The 17,778-nt window shown below is 40.0% G+C and overlaps 1 protein-coding gene across 1 annotated transcript; it reads right to left on the bottom strand.

The window, feature by feature from the left end:
* Positions 1-1,043: 1,043 nt before the first annotated feature.
* LOC311237649 (uncharacterized protein) lies at positions 1,044-11,171 on the bottom strand. Its single transcript, XM_084325602.1, has 9 exons — positions 11,100-11,171; positions 10,599-10,963; positions 9,753-9,924; positions 9,381-9,619; positions 5,934-6,105; positions 5,312-5,797; positions 4,648-4,714; positions 4,356-4,462; positions 1,044-3,319 (listed from the first exon to the last, which is right to left on the bottom strand). The coding sequence occupies exons 2-9, from the start codon at positions 10,614-10,616 to the stop codon at positions 3,156-3,158; spliced, it is 1,425 nt and encodes a 474-aa protein (XP_084181728.1). The 5' UTR covers positions 10,617-10,963; positions 11,100-11,171; the 3' UTR covers positions 1,044-3,155.
* Positions 11,172-17,778: the final 6,607 nt, after the last annotated feature.

Here is a 17,778-nt window from a genome sequence, read left to right on the forward strand (position 1 = left end):
ATTTTACACATACAAGAGTTTTATTTGTCACGGTATACAAGTATACAATGAAATGCGGGGGGTCTTGCCCGCAACGATGTGCATAATACAATAGTAATATATAATAAGAATCCAATAGAACGACATTGTGCAATAACAAGTAAACAAAGTAGGGCATATCGGTATCTGTACATGAGTTATTTACAGAGCATGGGAGGACATGCTAGGTCCTGTGGTAGTGCAATACACTGTTAGCTACGGATGAGGCACTGGGTCTTTATGTACTTAAGCATTATACAACGGCATGCAAATTTCTCAATTCTGATTGTTGTATCGGTCATAATTCCACGCTCTTGGTCCCAGGACCCGCCGACAAACTGATCACTATCATTCCGCGTGAGAGTTTAAAAAAAATAAAAAAAATAAAAATAAAAAACAAGATGGCGGACAATAATCTTTACAAATGGATATGTTGATAGCGTCATAACGACTAAATAAAAAATCGATTCTGTCACGGCGAATGTCTTAGTCTCTTACACAATGTTGTATTGTGTAATTGATGGGTCATGAGTCATTGTGGAACAAAATAAAAATCGTGCGGATTGATTGATTGCAATTTTTTTTTTCCCCTTGCCCCTGACTGCAGAGCTCACTCTCACACTGTCTGGCACACTCACGCGGTCGCATACCCACACGCACACACACTGTACACACACACACACACTCCTGTCTGCAACGGCGGAGGAGAGTCAGACTGAGAGACATATAGAAGCAGCTGGGTGCTGCGCTGTTTTAAGTGAGCGTGGGTTATTGAATTGATTAATTGCTAATTTTATTACTGTCCGCCTGGTTTCCAACTGGTTAAGTTTAGGCCCTCTTTCGAAGTTGGTTAAGGTTAGAGTTTGTCTTTAGAGCAGGGCGATAGACCACCAGCCCTGGTTCCAAACTCCTTCCAAACCAACTTTGAAAGAGGGCCTAAACTTAACCAGTTGGAAACAAGGCGGACAGTAATAAAATTAGCAATCAATCAATTCAATAACCCACGCTCACTTAAAACAGCGCACCTCCCAGCTGCTTCTATAGAAAGTAGGTTTAAAAAATAAAATAAAAAAATAGGGCGAAGAAACCTTTTTTTCCCTATAGGGCAAAGACACTTTTTTTTATTTGTTTTACCTACTTTCTATAGAAGCATCTAAGAATGAAGTTCTATAGAAAGTAGGTTAAAAACTAAAGACAAGTTGGACGTGTTAGTTGGTTGGATGTCTTAGTTGAAAGACAGTTGGATGTGTTAGTCCGTTGGATGTCTAGGTGAAAGACAGTTGGATGTGTTAGTTCGTTGGATGTCTTAGTTGAGACAGTTGGATGTGTTAGTTTTCTGGATGTCTTACTGAGAACAGTTGGATGCACTTCCGAGCTGCTTCCACATGGAGGCAACTTCTCTTTTTTGTTGTGGGAACTACTTTTTGTGGCGGATGGTTTTCAATAAATCTTCGATTAATGTGTGTTTATTGTATAGCAATAAGGTTGGATGAATGTGGCAGTTGTATAATTAAGCATTACATCACGGGCAGGAGTGGTTTGTGAAAAATAAACCATGCCTAGGGGTGGTCGTTAGACATTTATACAAAGTTATTAACTTTGTCTCTCTTCCTAAATCACAAGCACACTATTAGAGTTGTTTTAAGTCACTTATACAATTCTGGGAAGCTTATCAGAGCATTGTAAGTATTAGAAGCAGTCACTTAAGGTGCCAACCTGCTCATCGGGAGCAGTTAGGGGTTAAGTGTCTTGCTCAAGGACACTTTCCGACACGCTGCCCAGGAGGAGCGGGGAATCGAACCGGGAACCTGCAGTTTACCAGACGACTGCTGTACCTCCTGAGCCACTGTCCAATTACCCTTTCCATGCGAATTATTACCCTCGACAACTGACGTGAAGTCTCCACATTACAACCCGACAGTGGCTTCCTCCCCTTTGTGAAGCTTGGTATTATTTATTAATGTTGTGCCAACAGCAGCCATATCCTCCCGCACAAGAATACGCAAGAACTCATCCCCATGTTCTAGTTTGAACAAAAAGCCAGACTCTAATAAGATTTTATCAATACGATTGCGTTATCGATTCTGCTTATCGGTCCGATTCCCTTATCGATTTCTGATACATTTATGATTTAAATAAAAAAATTTATTGGAAATGCAACAGAACTAAACTGGTTAGAATAACAACATGCAACTTGACATTTCTGATTATCATTTATTGTTGAGCCCCCATGTCAGAATTTTTTTTTTTATTAACTATACACTTAAATAAAATAATGTATTTGAGAACTAATTTAATCTATTGAACTGTAGTTGCATTAAACAGGTCGTTATTGCAAAAGATAATTTGTTAGCAATAACCTACCTGTATAAATAAAGGCCAGCTCAGTGTTCTCTCTCTGTCTCTCTCTGCAATGAGCATGGCTATTTAGCTAGCTAGCGGCTAACGTTATTTTACCATGTAAATGAATGACTAGGATGCAAAGCACTATCAGTTTTCACTGCACACACAAAACGGTCGCAATATCGAGCCCTTTAGGTATTCCTAGTCAAGGAATCTAATAGTCTGCTATGGCTGCATGCGTGGCGCTAACGTTATTGTTTTTAAATGCGCTGTCGGAAAAACATGGCATCGATAGTCACGGAGGCATGCAATTCCAGGAATCGGACAATTAGGAACCGTTTCCCAATCACTTCCGATTCTCGATTCCCATCCCTAGACTCTAATGTGCTCAACGTGTCCCCATCCCTTTGACAAGAAAGATATTGTTCCTGCCGGGGTTACGCCTATTAATATTTTATGGTGTTTTGGTGTTTGACCCAGTTTCAGCCCTTGCATTCAGATCGACAGGTCGCTCTATGAACACTTCCGTACAGTCTATAATATAATACAACAACAATTCACTATTGCAGACAACACAGGTATCCATTCACGAATGATGAATACAATGTTAAACCTAAACGCAATGTCCCCGTTTGTGGGTCAAAGTCTGATCTTCATTAATACCAGAACAAGCGTGTCCTCCTCCCAGCTGAACTCACCCCTAGACACAAGTGTGCTTCTTTTCACAACATTCAAAAGCCATATAAAAAGTCACAGACTCCAATCCTGTTAAAAGAAATATATTTTAGCTGTCCTCAAAACCAAAGTATGCTTTTTTTGCCCTGGTCTTTCAGTTTGTTATTCTCCGCCCGTGCGTCCTGAAGTTCCCTGTTGACTGCTGCATACTCGTCTCGGAGTCGACTGTACTGGGACTTGAGATGATCAAAGTCTTTCTTTGAAACAACTTCATTATTTTCACCTGCAACACAGCATAAGCAAACATTTCATAGATTTAATAATAACTTGTTTACACATAATAGAAAACATACAGTGCCCTCTCCAATTACGAAATGTCACCTTTTTGCCCTTACTAGCCAGTATGTGGAGACAGAGTGCCAGTTAGCCCCTGTGGGTTCAGGGGAAAGACTGGGCACAAATATGACATTACATAATTGGAAAAGGATGTGACCCTCCACCTATTCATGCAGTAAGGGGTAAAAAGGTTACATTATGTGTGCATTACATGCGTGCATAAGCACACATTCTCTCTCACACCCATACACCCAAAGGAAGGATGATGTTACAAAGTTATAGATATTAGATAGATAGATATAGTATTTGTAAATCTGGTACATCATAAATGTATAGATGTAGCAGTACTGTCTATCTGTATGTCATGTAGTATGTCATATACCGTAATTCCTCTAATAGTGACCGGTATTCAAATACAAACCGGGTCTCTATTAATGACCGGGTGCGCTCTTGAGCTGAGCAATTATAAGCCGACCTCCTAATACAAGCCGGGTTACTAATATACTGAGCTGCATACTGAGCTGCACACTGAGCTAGTTACTTGATTTCACTTTGAAAACGTTGAAATGACCAGTGACCACCTGTAATTGCACTGTTTACTATTTCATACAGTACTTGGTTTCAATAAATGAACCCAGTACATTTTACTGGGTTCAAACTGACACAAAATGTTGATTTATTAATTATGATCCGTTTGAAAATTAGAAATATAGGCCTCTCTCTTATACATGCCTCCTCCTAATAAAAGCCTGGTACCCGCTACAGTTTAAGCAAATACAAGCCCGGGTCACTATTAGAGGAATTACGGTATGTTATGATGAATTGAAAATGGGGGACCCTGATGTAAACAAGACGAAAGTCTCTCTGGTCTGCATCCCCTTAACAATTGTGTGTATTGAGCCGTACTGTATTGTACCCATTCTGCAATCTGGTAATACAATTTTCAATCAATCAATCAATAGATCAAGAAAGGGTTTGTGTACCAGTCCCAGAGGCTTCAGGGGGGACACCAACCTCTGTGTCACAACTTGCGTTGGCAGCAGCACTGCTGTTGGACTTCGCTTCACTGTGTCTTCTCTTTCTTGCATATCTGAAAGCACAGTAGAGGCCAATTGAGATTTCAATAATCTGTACACAATCAATAGTTATTGTTAACGTTACAACAAGAGTATCCAGTTGCACCCAGCTAACTGGGTTGCTAGCTGACGCATTTAGCTACACGATAAACAAAAACCAAACACTTTGCATAATACTTAACTAGTTACAGAATGTTACCTTGCTTGGTGGGGAGGAAGTATTGAGGGGACGAAATCAGGGCTGTCGCAGTCTATTGACGCTTTTCCTGAACAGACAAAATATGAATGAATGAATGAAAACTTTATTTAACAGATTGCAGAATGGGTACAATACAGTACGTCTCAATGCACACAATTGTTAAGGGGATGCAGACCAGAGAAAGACGTTAGTCTTGTTTACATCAGGGTCCCCCATTTTCAATTCATAGTGATATGACTGGACATCATGACTAGGAGCTGCATTTTAGAATGATCACGTCGGTGTGACTGTACGCAAGGAATTATGAAACGATTGACTATTCATTATGAATTGAGTAACACCTACCCAACCTCCTCCAATGTACAGTTTCTTCCCCCTCAAATGTATATACTCTTTTTAGACTCTTTTTGTATCATAAACAGTACTGTATACTTGTAGATCTGGTATGTCATAGATGTAGCAGTACTGTCTATCTGTATGTCATGTTATGATGAATTGAAAATGGGAGACCCTGATGTAAACAAGACGAAAGTCTTTCTCTGGTCTGCATCCCCTTAACAATTGTGTGTATTGAGCCGTACTGTATTGTACCCATTCTGCAATCTGGTAATAACATTTTCAATCAATCAATCAAAATAATGATGAGATTATAATGTTACTGTACCAGATATGAAGTGGGCTCCACACACACACTCTTGGGTGCCCCTCCTGGGCCCCTCACTGGCCCCCTCAGCTGTCTGGATGTCCCGCAGCCACAGCCTCCTCCCGTTTACCTTGAAAGGATGCCATCCAACTGGAACACTGCGGAACTTAACCCCTCCCTGCCCACTGCGGTTAGTGCAGCCGACTATGCTGCAACTTCTACCCATTGTTCCAGAGGATTGGCTTGTTGCTACCTTCTTGTCGTCAGCAAATAGGCATATAGGCGGTTGAGGAGATGGCAGAGGTGGTTGAGGAGATGGCAGAGGTGGTCGAGGAGATGGCAGAGGTGGTTGAGGAGATGGCAGAGTCGGTTGAGGGGAGGGCTGGCTCTTACATGATAATATATGGTGCGAAGCATTTTTTTTTCTTATAATTGTTGCCTGGCAGTAGGGGCAGTGGTAGTGATAGCCTTGTCTGCAGTCCAATCCACATTTGTGTATAGTGTATTCTGTAACACAAACATGAAAAGTAATAAAAGCATAATGTGACCATTATTGTTATTATTATTATTATACATGACCACCGTATGCGTCGGCTCAGTTATGCTCATTGCCAGAGGCAATGGGAGAAATGTCTAACTTTACCTTGATGGATAACTGCTGTTGAAAAATGGATTTCCAAATGGCTCTGCACTTTGCCGAGTCTGGTAGGCTTGAAAAGGGAAGGCGCACAAAACGGGCAGTGATAGTTGCTGCAACAGGATCTGCATTCCACTACTGGTGGAAGTGACTGGCCTCTTCGTATCGTTACGTGGTCCTGGAAAAAAGAGAATATAATTACTTTCAAAATATGAATAAAAGGTTGTGCCTCTAATCATCACATCACATGCCCACTTGGAGATGCAAATTGGCTTACTTGCATGTACTTGCAAGTTTATATTTAGTAAAGATAGCAGTCCTACTACACCATGTACTTGCAAGTTTATATTTAGTAAAGATAGCAGTCCTACTACACCATGCACTTGCAAGTTTATATTTAGTAAAGATAGCAGTCCTACTACACCACTTGCACGCAGGGCCGCCTCAGGGGGTGTGCGAGCAGTGCGGTCGCACAGGGCCTCGCGGGAAGGGGGGCCTCGCACAATTTTTTTTTTTTTTTTTATTATTATTATTATTATTATTTTTTTTGCGAGGCCCCCCTTCCCGCGAGGCCCTTTCACAGACCTAAAATCTAGTTTTGCTTATATGCTTATATATTTCACATTAGACACGTTTGTAGAATGTGTCTGACTTGTTCCTGGCTCTGCGGCTCTGCAGCAGAATTGGTTTCAATGAGGGGAGGGGTTACAGGTAAGGTAGCGTCTGACTATTTCGCGCATGCAGCATTGGAGGTTATGCCAGCCAAGATGAAGAGGACATCGTTCGGCAGATGGACTGAAGATGAAAGTTGTTGCATGTTAGACAGTTGAGTCAGGCTAGCCATCCCGGCTAAAGACAGGGACAGCTAGTTAGCTTTAGCTACGTTATAATATTGAGTGCTAACGTGTGGTTCAGTCGGGATATAGCCATGATGATGTCGGCTAGTAGCTAGCTTAGCTAAAGGCTAACTAGCGTTAGCTAACCTAGAGAGAGCACGTGCAGCATTGTTATGCCAAGATGAAGAGGACGGTCGTTCGGCAGATGAACTTCGTCAACTCCACGCGGTTGTCTCCATCCTCTTGGACGTTTGGTGAGTTTTGAATGCACTCTATTCTATTCCCGCCGTGGATCTCTCCCTCTCTCTCTCGGGAGCCAAACGGGCCGACTAGCTGTTGTAGTAGTAGCTAACGGTGTGTGGCCTGGTGTCAGCACCTGGTGCGAGGGAGGTGAGCTTGGTGTTTCATTATGAGAATATCTCCATGCTCAAGTCGGCTATAGTCCGCGAGGGACTTGTTGCCGGCACCGCTATGGTAAACACCACTCTGTAGTAGGGATGGGAATCGAAAACCGGTGCCTGGAACCGTGTGGCTCCCGTGACTTTCGATTCCATTATCGCTGCCAGGTTTTTCCTACAGTTGCGGAATAACGTTAGCATGTAGCCATGGCAGACTCTATTTGATTCCTTAAGGGCTCGAAATTGCCTGGGTTTTGGTAATATGCTCCCGAAATGCTCCCGCTGTTTGGCTACTTCTATGTGCAGTGAAAACTACTTGAATGCTTTAGAACCTAGTCATTGATTTAGTTCAGGGTGAGCAAAAATTAGCCGCGGAGCTAACGCTACCTAACGTGAGCTACCGCTATTTAATCAAGCTCACAAAGAGAGATAAACAGCTGACAGCGGAGAGTACAGGTACAAATACAATAAAACAGCAGGTGGGGGCTGTTGTGTAAACCTTGTACTCTTTAGTTCACATATAATAAGAGACGGAGTGTTTGTTTACAAGTCTGTACACTGTAAGCCAGGAAGTACCGTGGTGGTGCAACATACAAATGTGTCCGTGTAGCAACACAAGCCAATACCTTATAGGACAGGGGCCCGGGGAGGGAGCTCTGTGTGTGTGTGTGTGTGTGTGTGAGACAGAAGTCAGAGGAATAACGACCTGTTATTCAATAGATTAAATTAGTTTAAGAATAAAAAAAAATACATTTTAAGAGAATCTCAAATACATTATTTTATTTAAGTGTAGGCTATGGTTAGTTTTATTTTTTACAGTTTTTGTATTTTTCTGACATGGGGGCTCAACAATAAATGACAATCAGAAATGTCAAGTTGCATGTTGTTATTCTAACCAGCTTAGACCCCTACGCTCTGCATCTTCTGGCCGCCTCAGACCTACTCCTATCCAAGCTCCGGGAGGGTCATCAAAGAGAAGTCGCCTATTCTCAGTCCTTGCCCCACAATGGTGGAATGAACTACCCACCCCAGTTAGGACAGCCGAATCACGTCCAATCTTTCGCCGTCGACTAAAGACGCACTTCTTCAACCATTATCTGAATAAAAAAATATATATCTAACCCTAACTAACCGTACTGTCATGCACTTGTCCTAATAAACTAACCTACACTGTAGCACTCAACACTTTGATGAACATTGTTGCTCAGCTGATAGAGTTGTGCCCTTCCTGATGGCTTGTCGTACAGAACTTGTAAGTCGCTTTGGATAAAAGTGTCAGCTAAATGACTAAATGTAAATGTAGTTCTGTTGCATTTCCAATTTATTTATGTAAATTATAAATTGATCAGGTATCGTTAAGGGTATCGATAAAGAATCGAATCGATAAGCAGAATCGATAATGGAATCGTATCGATAAAATCCTATCAATTCCCATCCCTACTCTGTAGTGGGACGTGTATTGCCTTCTTTTTCCCTTCTCTCTTCGTATGAGAAGAGGAAAACACAGCGGCTGTCTGAAGTGTTGGCCTGTATTGCTTTTCTCACGTTGTACAGTTTTTCAGTGGTAGCCGCATAGCTTGCTTATGCGTTAGCTAATGGTTAGCGATAGCCGGGTTGAGCTAACTGTTAGCCAGTTAGCTGTTTAGCTACGACGTTAGCTGCTCGTTTTCGCTCGGCTGGGAACGTTAGCTTGATGCTATCAGTTAGCCTAGAGTTAGCCGTTAGCTTGTGCTACGACCATTGACATTAGCCGTGAGAATAGCAGGCCCTGGCACTCTGACATCATCTTTGACAGAAGATGTAGTCGGGCCTGCACCATGAAAAGGCTCCGGCCATAGCTTCTTTTTGTCCCGCCAGCGAGAGGCCTTTCGTCAACGTGGAGACCTGTGTTGCGGCCTTTCGCCCTGCGTTCCTTGGTGCAGGTAAGATGTCCATTGGACATTACCCCACTCTTCCTTCCTTCCCCTCCCGAATGTTTTGTTAATAACGGGGGGGGGGGGGGGGGGGGGCTCGCGTTTAAATCTCACACAGGGCCTCGCATTTCTCCCAGGCGGCCCTGCTTGCACGTTTATATTTAGTAAAGATAGCAGAGAGAAAGAGAGAGCCAGTTAGCTAATTAAATTCGATTGCACAGCTAGTCTGTGGTTGCACAGCTGGTCTGTGGTGGCCTTGATAAGCAACGTGCGCACCTAATGTCAAATAGCGAAATAGGTACTTACATTTTTACTGAAAGACATCTTTGGTTGAGAAATAACTTGTTCTGGAGATGGCAGAGGTGGTTGTGGAGCTGGCAGAGGTGGTTGAGGAGATGGCAGAGGTGGTTGAGGGGAGGGCTCGCTCTTACATGATGATATATGGACCAAAGCCTTTTTTTTTCTTATAATTGTTGCCTGGCAGTAGGGGCAGTGGTAGTGATAGCCTTGTCTGCAGTCCAATCCACATTTGTGTATAGTGTATTCTGTAACACAAACATGAAAAGTAATAAAAGCATAATGTGACCATTATGGTTATTATTATTATACATGACCACCGTATGCGTCGGCTCAGTTATGCTCATTGCCAGAGGCAATGGGAGAAATGTCTAACTTTACCTTGATGGATAACTGCTGTTGAAAAATGGATTTCCAAATGGCTCTGCACTTTGCCGAGTCTGGTAGGCTTGAAAAGGGAAGGCGCACAAAACGGGCAGTGATAGTTGCTGCAACAGGATCTGCATTCCACTACTGGTGGAAGTGACTGGCCTCTTCGTATCGTTATGTGGTCCTGGAAAAAAGAGAATATAATTACTTTCAAAATATGAATAAAAGGTTGTGCCTCTAATCACCACATCACATGCCCACTTGGAGATGCAAATTGGCTTACTACTACACCATGTACTTGCAAGTTTATATTTAGTAAAGATAGCAGTCCTACTACACCATGTACTTGCAAGTTTATATTTAGTAAAGATAGCAGTCCTACTACACCATGCACTTGCAAGTTTATATTTAGTAAAGATAGCAGTCCTACTACACCACTTGCACGTTTATATTTAGTAAAGATAGCAGAGAGAGAGAGAAAGAGAGAGCCAGTTAGCTAATTAAATTCGATTGCACAGCTGATCTGTGGTGGCCTTGATAAGCAACGTGCGCACCTAATGTCCAAAATAGCGAAATAGGTACTTACATTTTTACATATTTAGTAAAGATAGCAGTCCTACTACACCACTTGCAGGTTTATATTTAGTAAAGATAGCAGTCCTATACACCATGCACTTGCAAGTTTATATTTAGTAAAGATAGCAGTCCTATACACCATGCACTTGCAAGTTTATATTTAGTAAAGATAGCAGAGAGAGAGAAAGAGAGCCAGTTAAATTCGATTGCACAGCTGGTCTGTGGTGGCCTTGATAAGCAACGTGCGCACCTAATGTCCAAAATAGCGAAATAGGTACTTACATTTTTACTGAAAGACATATTTGGTTGAGAAAGAACTTGTTCTGGAGATGGCAGAGGTGGTTGAGGAGATGGCAGAGTCGGTTGAGGAGATGGCAGAGTCGGTTGAGGAGATGGCAGAGGTGGTTGAGGAGATGGCAGAGTCGGTTGAAGAGATGGCAGAGTCGGTTGAAGAGATGGCAGAGGTGGTTGAAGAGATGGCAGAGGTGGTTGAGGAGATGGCAGAGGTGGTTGAGGGGAGGGCTGGCTCTTACATGATGATATATGGACCAACGCCTTTTTTTTTCTTATACTTGTTGCCTGGCAGTAGGGGCAGTGGTAGTGATAGCCTTGTCTGCAGTCCAATCCACATTTGTGTATAGTGTATTCTGTAACACAAACATGAAAAGTAATAAAAGCATAATGTGACCATTATTGTTATTATTATTATTATATATGACCACCGTATGCGTCGGCTCAGTTATGCTCATTGCCGGAGGCAATGGGAGAAATGTCTAACTTTACCTTGATGGATAACTGCTGTTGAAAAATGGATTTCCAAATGGCTCTGCACTCTGCTGAGTCTGGTAGGCTTGAAAAGGGAAGGCGCACAAAACGGGCAGTGATAGTTGCTGCAACAGGATCTGCATTCCACTACTGGTGGAAGTGACTGGCCTCTTCGTATCGTTATGTGGTCCTGGAAAAAAGAGAATATAATTACTTTCAAAATATGAATAAAAGGTTGTGCCTCTAATCACCACATCACTTGCCCACTTGGAGATGCAAATTGGCTTACTACTACACCATGTACTTGCAAGTTTATATTTAGTAAAGATAGCAGTCCTACTACACCATGTACTTGCAAGTTTATATTTAGTAAAGATAGCAGTCCTACTACACCATGCACTTGCAAGTTTATATTTAGTAAAGATAGCAGTCCTACTACACCACTTGCACGTTTATATTTAGTAGATAGCAGAGAGAGAGAAAGAGAGAGCCAGTTAGCTAATTAAATTCGATTGCAATGCACAGCTGGTCTGTGGTTGCACAGCTGATCTGTGGTGTGTGGTGTGTCTATTTAGTAAAGATAGCAGTCCTACTACACCACTTGCACGTTTGTAAAGATAGCACGAGAGAGAGAAAGAGAGGGCCAGTTAGCTAATTAAATTCGATTGCACAGCTGGTCTCTGGTTGCACAGCTGATATGTGGTGGCCTTGATAAGCAACGTGTGCACCTGATGTCCAAAATAGCAAAATAGGTACTTACATTTTTACATATTTAGTAAAGATAGCAGTCCTATACACCACTTGCAGGTTTATATTTAATAAAGATAGCAGTCCTATACACCATGCACTTGCAAGTTTATATTTAGTAAAGATAGCAGTCCTACTACACCACTTGCACGTTTATATTTAGTAAAGATAGCAGAGAGAGAGAAAGAGAGAGCCAGTTAGCCAGTTAGCTAAATAAATTCGATTGCACAGCTGGTCTGTGGTGGCCTTGATAAGCAACGTGCGCACCTAATGTCCAAAATAGCGAAATAGGTACTTACATTTTTACTGAAAGACATCTTTGGTTGAGAAAGAACTTGTTCTGCCGCGCAGTGCACGCACACCACACTGAGAAAGAGTTAGGAAAAAATGGACTCTACTCTCACTGCTCCAGTCCACACGCATGCGCACTCCAACACATACTTGTCCAGGCCACTATCTTGTCCACGCGCCCACGCCACGAAGCCCCGCCTCAAACCCGTCCACGCCTGGGCTCTGTGGCTCTGCAGATATACCCTACTCTTCTGCCACCAAGAGTGAAGTCAAGTTTGCCATACTTCCTGCAACGAGTGACGTCACACGGACCATACCAAGTGAAAGGGGTTTACCCAACCCCTAGTAGACTATAATACTGTCGCTCGCAATGACTGTTTCTTTCAACTCTACACAATTTGACATGGATGAAATCGAAGAACTATTTTTCATGATGGACATGGGGGGAGGAGAACTGCGGTCAAGTGAGCCGTCTTTTGCTTTTGCGTGGTCAAATCAGCCGCTCTTGTTTTTCGAGTGCGCGATTAGTTCCAGGTTTACGGTAATGCATTAAAACAAGCCTGGGACGCTGTTGTAATCATAGATATCTATAGAACATATATATCTATGGTTGTAATGAACCGACGTGACTTTTGTCACAGTCTCACAAGTAGATCTTACAGAAATACTTAATATGACATTGAATGCGCATCGAATCAATAGGACGTTTAGTCTAATCAATAGGACGTTCGACGTGACTTTTGTCACAGTCTCACAAGTAGATCTTACAGAAATACTTAATATGACATTGAATGCGCATCGAATCAATAGGACGTTTAGTCTAATCAATAGGACGTTTCGTATGTGCAGTATTATTGAACATCGAATCAATAGGACGCGCAGTATATTCGACCACTAAACTAAAGCTACAGACAATTCCACAGAGGAACACTTCCGGTGAGGATTTCAAAGTAAAGGATGGCATGTGGTTCATTTCTATTATTTCATAAGTAGTTTATTACACTGCCATGTTTGTACTTAATACTTCTCAAGACTACTTGCACAAATAATATTAACTACTTTTACTGTGTACTTTGAGTAATTTGAGTTTCAAAGTCCTTTTTATAGAACAATGAGTATTTTCGACTAACTTTGATGTGGGATAAAAACCATTTCTCCCATAAGCAGTTTATGAAACTTCCATGGTTGTACTTAGTACCTCTTAGACTACCTGTACAAATTATATGAAATATTTTTACTGTGTACTTTTTGAGTAATTTGAGTTTCAAAGTCCTCAGAATCAGCATTTTTGACTAACTTTGATGTTGGATAAAAAAAGATTTTCCCATAAGCAGTTTATGAAACTGCCATGGTTGTACTTAGTACCTCTTAGACTACCTGTACAAATTATATGAAATATTTTTACTGTGTACTTTTTGAGTAATTTGAGTTTCAAAGTCCCCAGAATCAGCATTTTCGACTAACTTTGATGTGGGATAAAAAAAGATTTTCCCATAAGCACTTTATGAAACTGCCATGGTTGTACTTAGTACCTCTTAGACTACTTGTACACATTATATGAAATATTTTTACTGTGTACTTTTTGAGTAATTTGAGTTTCAAAGTCCCCAGAATCAGCATTTTCGACTAACTTTGATGTGGGATAAAAAAAGATTTTCCCATAAGCACTTTATGAAACTGCCATGGTTGTACTTAGTACCTCTTAGACTACTTGTACAAATTATATGAAATATTTTTACTGTGTACTTTTTGAGTAATTTCAGTTTCAAAGTCCTCAGAATCAGCATTTTCTACTAACTTTGATGTTGGATAAAAAAAGATTTTCCCATAAGCAGTTTATGAAACTGCCATGGTTGTACTTAGTACCTCTTAGACTACCTGTACAAATTATATGAAATATTTTTACTGTGTACTTTTTGAGTAATTTGAGTTTCAAAGTCCCCAGAATCAGCATTTTCGACTAACTTTGATGTGGGATAAAAAAAGATTTTCCCATAAGCACTTTATGAAACTGCCATGGTTGTACTTAGTACCTCTTAGACTACTTGTACAAATTATATGAAATATTTTTACTGTGTACTTTTTGAGTAATTTGAGTTTCAAAGTCCTCAGAATCAGCATTTTCGACTAACTTTGATGTTGGATAAAAACAATTCTTCCCATAAGCAGTTTATGAAACTGCCATGGTTGTACTTAGTACCTCTTAGACTACCTGTACAAATTATATGAAATATTTTTACTGTGTACTTTTTGAGTAATTTGAGTTTCAAAGTCCCCAGAATCAGCATTTTCGACTAACTTTGATGTGGGATAAAAAAAGATTTTCCCATAAGCACTTTATGAAACTGCCATGGTTGTACTTAGTACCTCTTAGAGTATTTCATATAATTTGTACAGGTAGTCTAAGAGGTACTAAGTACAACCATGGCAGTTTCATAAACTGCTTATGGGAAGAATTGTTTTTATCCAACATCAAAGTTAGTCGAAAATGCTGATTCTGAGGACTTTGAAACTGAAATTACTCAAAAAGTACACAGTAAAAATATTTCATATAATTTGTACAAGTAGTCTAAGAGGTACTAAGTACAACCATGGCAGTTTCATAAAGTGCTTATGGGAAAATCTTTTTTTATCCCACATCAAAGTTAGTCGAAAATGCTGATTCTGGGGACTTTGAAACTCAAATTACTCAAAAAGTACACAGTAAAAATATTTCATATAATTTGTACAAGTAGTCTAAGAGGTACTAAGTACAACCATGGCAGTTTCATAAAGTGCTTATGGGAAAATCTTTTTTTTTATCCCACATCAAAGTTAGTCGAAAATGCTGATTCTGGGGACTTTGAAACTCAAATTACTCAAAAAGTACACAGTAAAAATATTTCATATAATTTGTACAAGTAGTCTAAGAGGTACTAAGTACAACCATGGCAGTTTCATAAAGTGCTTATGGGAAAATCCTTTTTTATCCCACATCAAAGTTAGTCGAAAATGCTGATTCTGGGGACTTTGAAACTCAAATTACTCAAAAAGTACACAGTAAAAATATTTCATATAATTTGTACAAGTAGTCTAAGAGGTACTAAGTACAACCATGGCAGTTTCATAAAGTGCTTATGGGAAAATCTTTTTTTTATCCCACATCAAAGTTAGTCGAAAATGCTGATTCTGAGGACATTAAAACTCAAATTACTCAAAAAGTACACAGTAAAAATATTTCATATAATTTGTACAAGTAGTCTAAGAGGTACTAAGTACAACCATGGCAGTTTCATAAAGTACTTATGGGAAAATCTTTTTTTATCCCACATCAAAGTTAGTCGAAAATGCTGATTCTGGGGACTTTGAAACTCAAATTACTCAAAAAGTACACAGTAAAAATATTTCATATAATTTGTACAGGTAGTCTAAGAGGTACTAAGTACAACCATGGCAGTTTCATAAACTGCTTATGGGAAGAATTGTTTTTATCCAACATCAAAGTTAGTCAAAAATGCTGATTCTGAGGACTTTGAAACTGAAATTACTCAAAAAGTACACAGTAAAAATATTTCATATAATTTGTACAAGTAGTCTAAGAGGTACTAAGTACAACCATGGCAGTTTCATAAAGTGCTTATGGGAAAATCTTTTTTTTATCCCACATCAAAGTTAGTCGAAAATGCTGATTCTGGGGACTTTGAAACTCAAATTACTCAAAAAGTACACAGTAAAAATATTTCCTATAATTTGTACAAGTAGTCTAAGAGGTACTAAGTACAACCATGGCAGTTTCATAAAGTGCTTATGGGAAAATCTTTTTTTATCCCACATCAAAGTTAGTCGAAAATGCTGATTCTGGGGACTTTGAAACTGAAATTACTCAAAAAGTACACAGTAAAAATATTTCATATAATTTGTACAAGTAGTCTAAGAGGTACTAAGTACAACCATGGCAGTTTCATAAAGTGCTTATGGGAAAATCTTTTTTTATCCCACATCAAAGTTAGTCGAAAATGCTGATTCTGGGGACTTTGAAACTCAAATTACTCAAAAAGTACACAGTAAAAATATTTCCTATAATTTGTACAAGTAGTCTAAGAGGTACTAAGTACAACCATGGCAGTTTCATAAAGTGCTTATGGGAAAATCTTTTTTTTATCCCACATCAAAGTTAGTCGAAAATGCTGATTCTGGGGACTTTGAAACTCAAATTACTCAAAAAGTACACAGTAAAAATATTTCATATAATTTGTACAAGTAGTCTAAGAGGTACTAAGTACAACCATGGCAGTTTCATAAAGTGCTTATGGGAAAATCTTTTTTTATCCCACATCAAAGTTAGTCGAAAATGCTGATTCTGGGGACTTTGAAACTGAAATTACTCAAAAAGTACACAGTAAAAATATTTCATATAATTTGTACAGGTAGTCTAAGAAGTACTAAGTACAACCATGGAAGTTTCATAAACTGCTTATGGGAGAAATGGTTTTTATCCCACATCAAAGTTAGTCGAAAATACTCATTGTTCTATAAAAAGGACTTTGAAACTCAAATTACTCAAAGTACACAGTAAAAGTAGTTAATATTATTTGTGCAAGTAGTCTTGAGAAGTATTAAGTACAAACATGGCAGTGTAATAAACTACTTATGAAATAATAGAAATGAACCACATGCCATCCTTTACTTTGAAATCCTCACCGGAAGTGTTCCTCTGTGGAATTGTCTGTAGCTTTAGTTTAGTGGTCGAATATACTGCGCGTCCTATTGATTCGATGTTCAATAATACTGCACATACGAAACGTCCTATTGATTAGACTAAACGTCCTATTGATTCGATGCGCATTCAATGTCATATTAAGTATTTCTGTAAGATCTACTTGTGAGACTGTGTTCAAAAGTCACGTCGGTTCATTACAACAGCGTCCCAGGGTTGTTTGAATGCATTACCGTAAACCTGGAACTAATCGCGCACTCGAAAAACAAGAGCGGCTGATTTGACCACGCAAAAGCAAAAGACGGCTCACTTGACCGCAGTGGAGGACTGGTTAAAATAAAAGAGGGCAGGAGCTCCGGGCACCACACCACACGCGTATCTCAGCGGGAGATGCTTCGGCGTGAGGGGGGAGGGGGGAGGAGGGAAGGGAGAGGGGGGAGGAGGAGAGGTGGGAGGAGGGAAGGGGGAGTACGTTTCAAGTTCAAGTTTCTTTAATAGTTGTCATACAGAAGTACAGAATACTTTCATACAAAATGCTTCTTACTGTTACGCTCCAGAGACTGTGCTAGACAAGATAGTATCAAATAACATAGTATAGCATGTAATTTAGAAGAAGAAAATGAGGTCACAGTGTTCGGTATAGACATATGTACAATGTTCTGAGTTACCATATAATATACAATACTATGCAGTGTACTAATGTACAGTACTATCTAGTGCAAAGCAGAAATGGGATGAGGTACAATTTAGGTACAATTTACAGTAAGGTGTATGTTGTCTGTATCAGTTCTTTTTTATTTTTGTGTACTTGGCTTGGTCGCCCTATTGCAGTTTTATTTTATTGTTCTCAGTGTTCCTCATTTGTGCTGTACCCAGCACATCTATTCATTATCTTGCCGGTATTATGACCCAACCTAGATCAACTGTACAGCAGTCGGGAGGTACTTAGGTTTTGCAGCTGGA

This window comes from Notolepis coatsorum, assembly GCF_963971535.1.
Source record: "Notolepis coatsorum genome assembly, chromosome: 12".
Taxonomy (NCBI): domain Eukaryota; kingdom Metazoa; phylum Chordata; class Actinopteri; order Aulopiformes; family Paralepididae; genus Notolepis; species Notolepis coatsorum.

Coding starts and splice junctions, on each gene's coding strand:
- LOC311237649 (XM_084325602.1), bottom strand. Junction 9,620..9,752: donor AACAGCAGTTATCCATCAAG/GTAAAGTTAGAC, acceptor TTTGTGTTACAG/AATACACTATACACAAATGT. Junction 5,798..5,933: donor AACAGCAGTTATCCATCAAG/GTAAAGTTAGAC, acceptor TTTGTGTTACAG/AATACACTATACACAAATGT.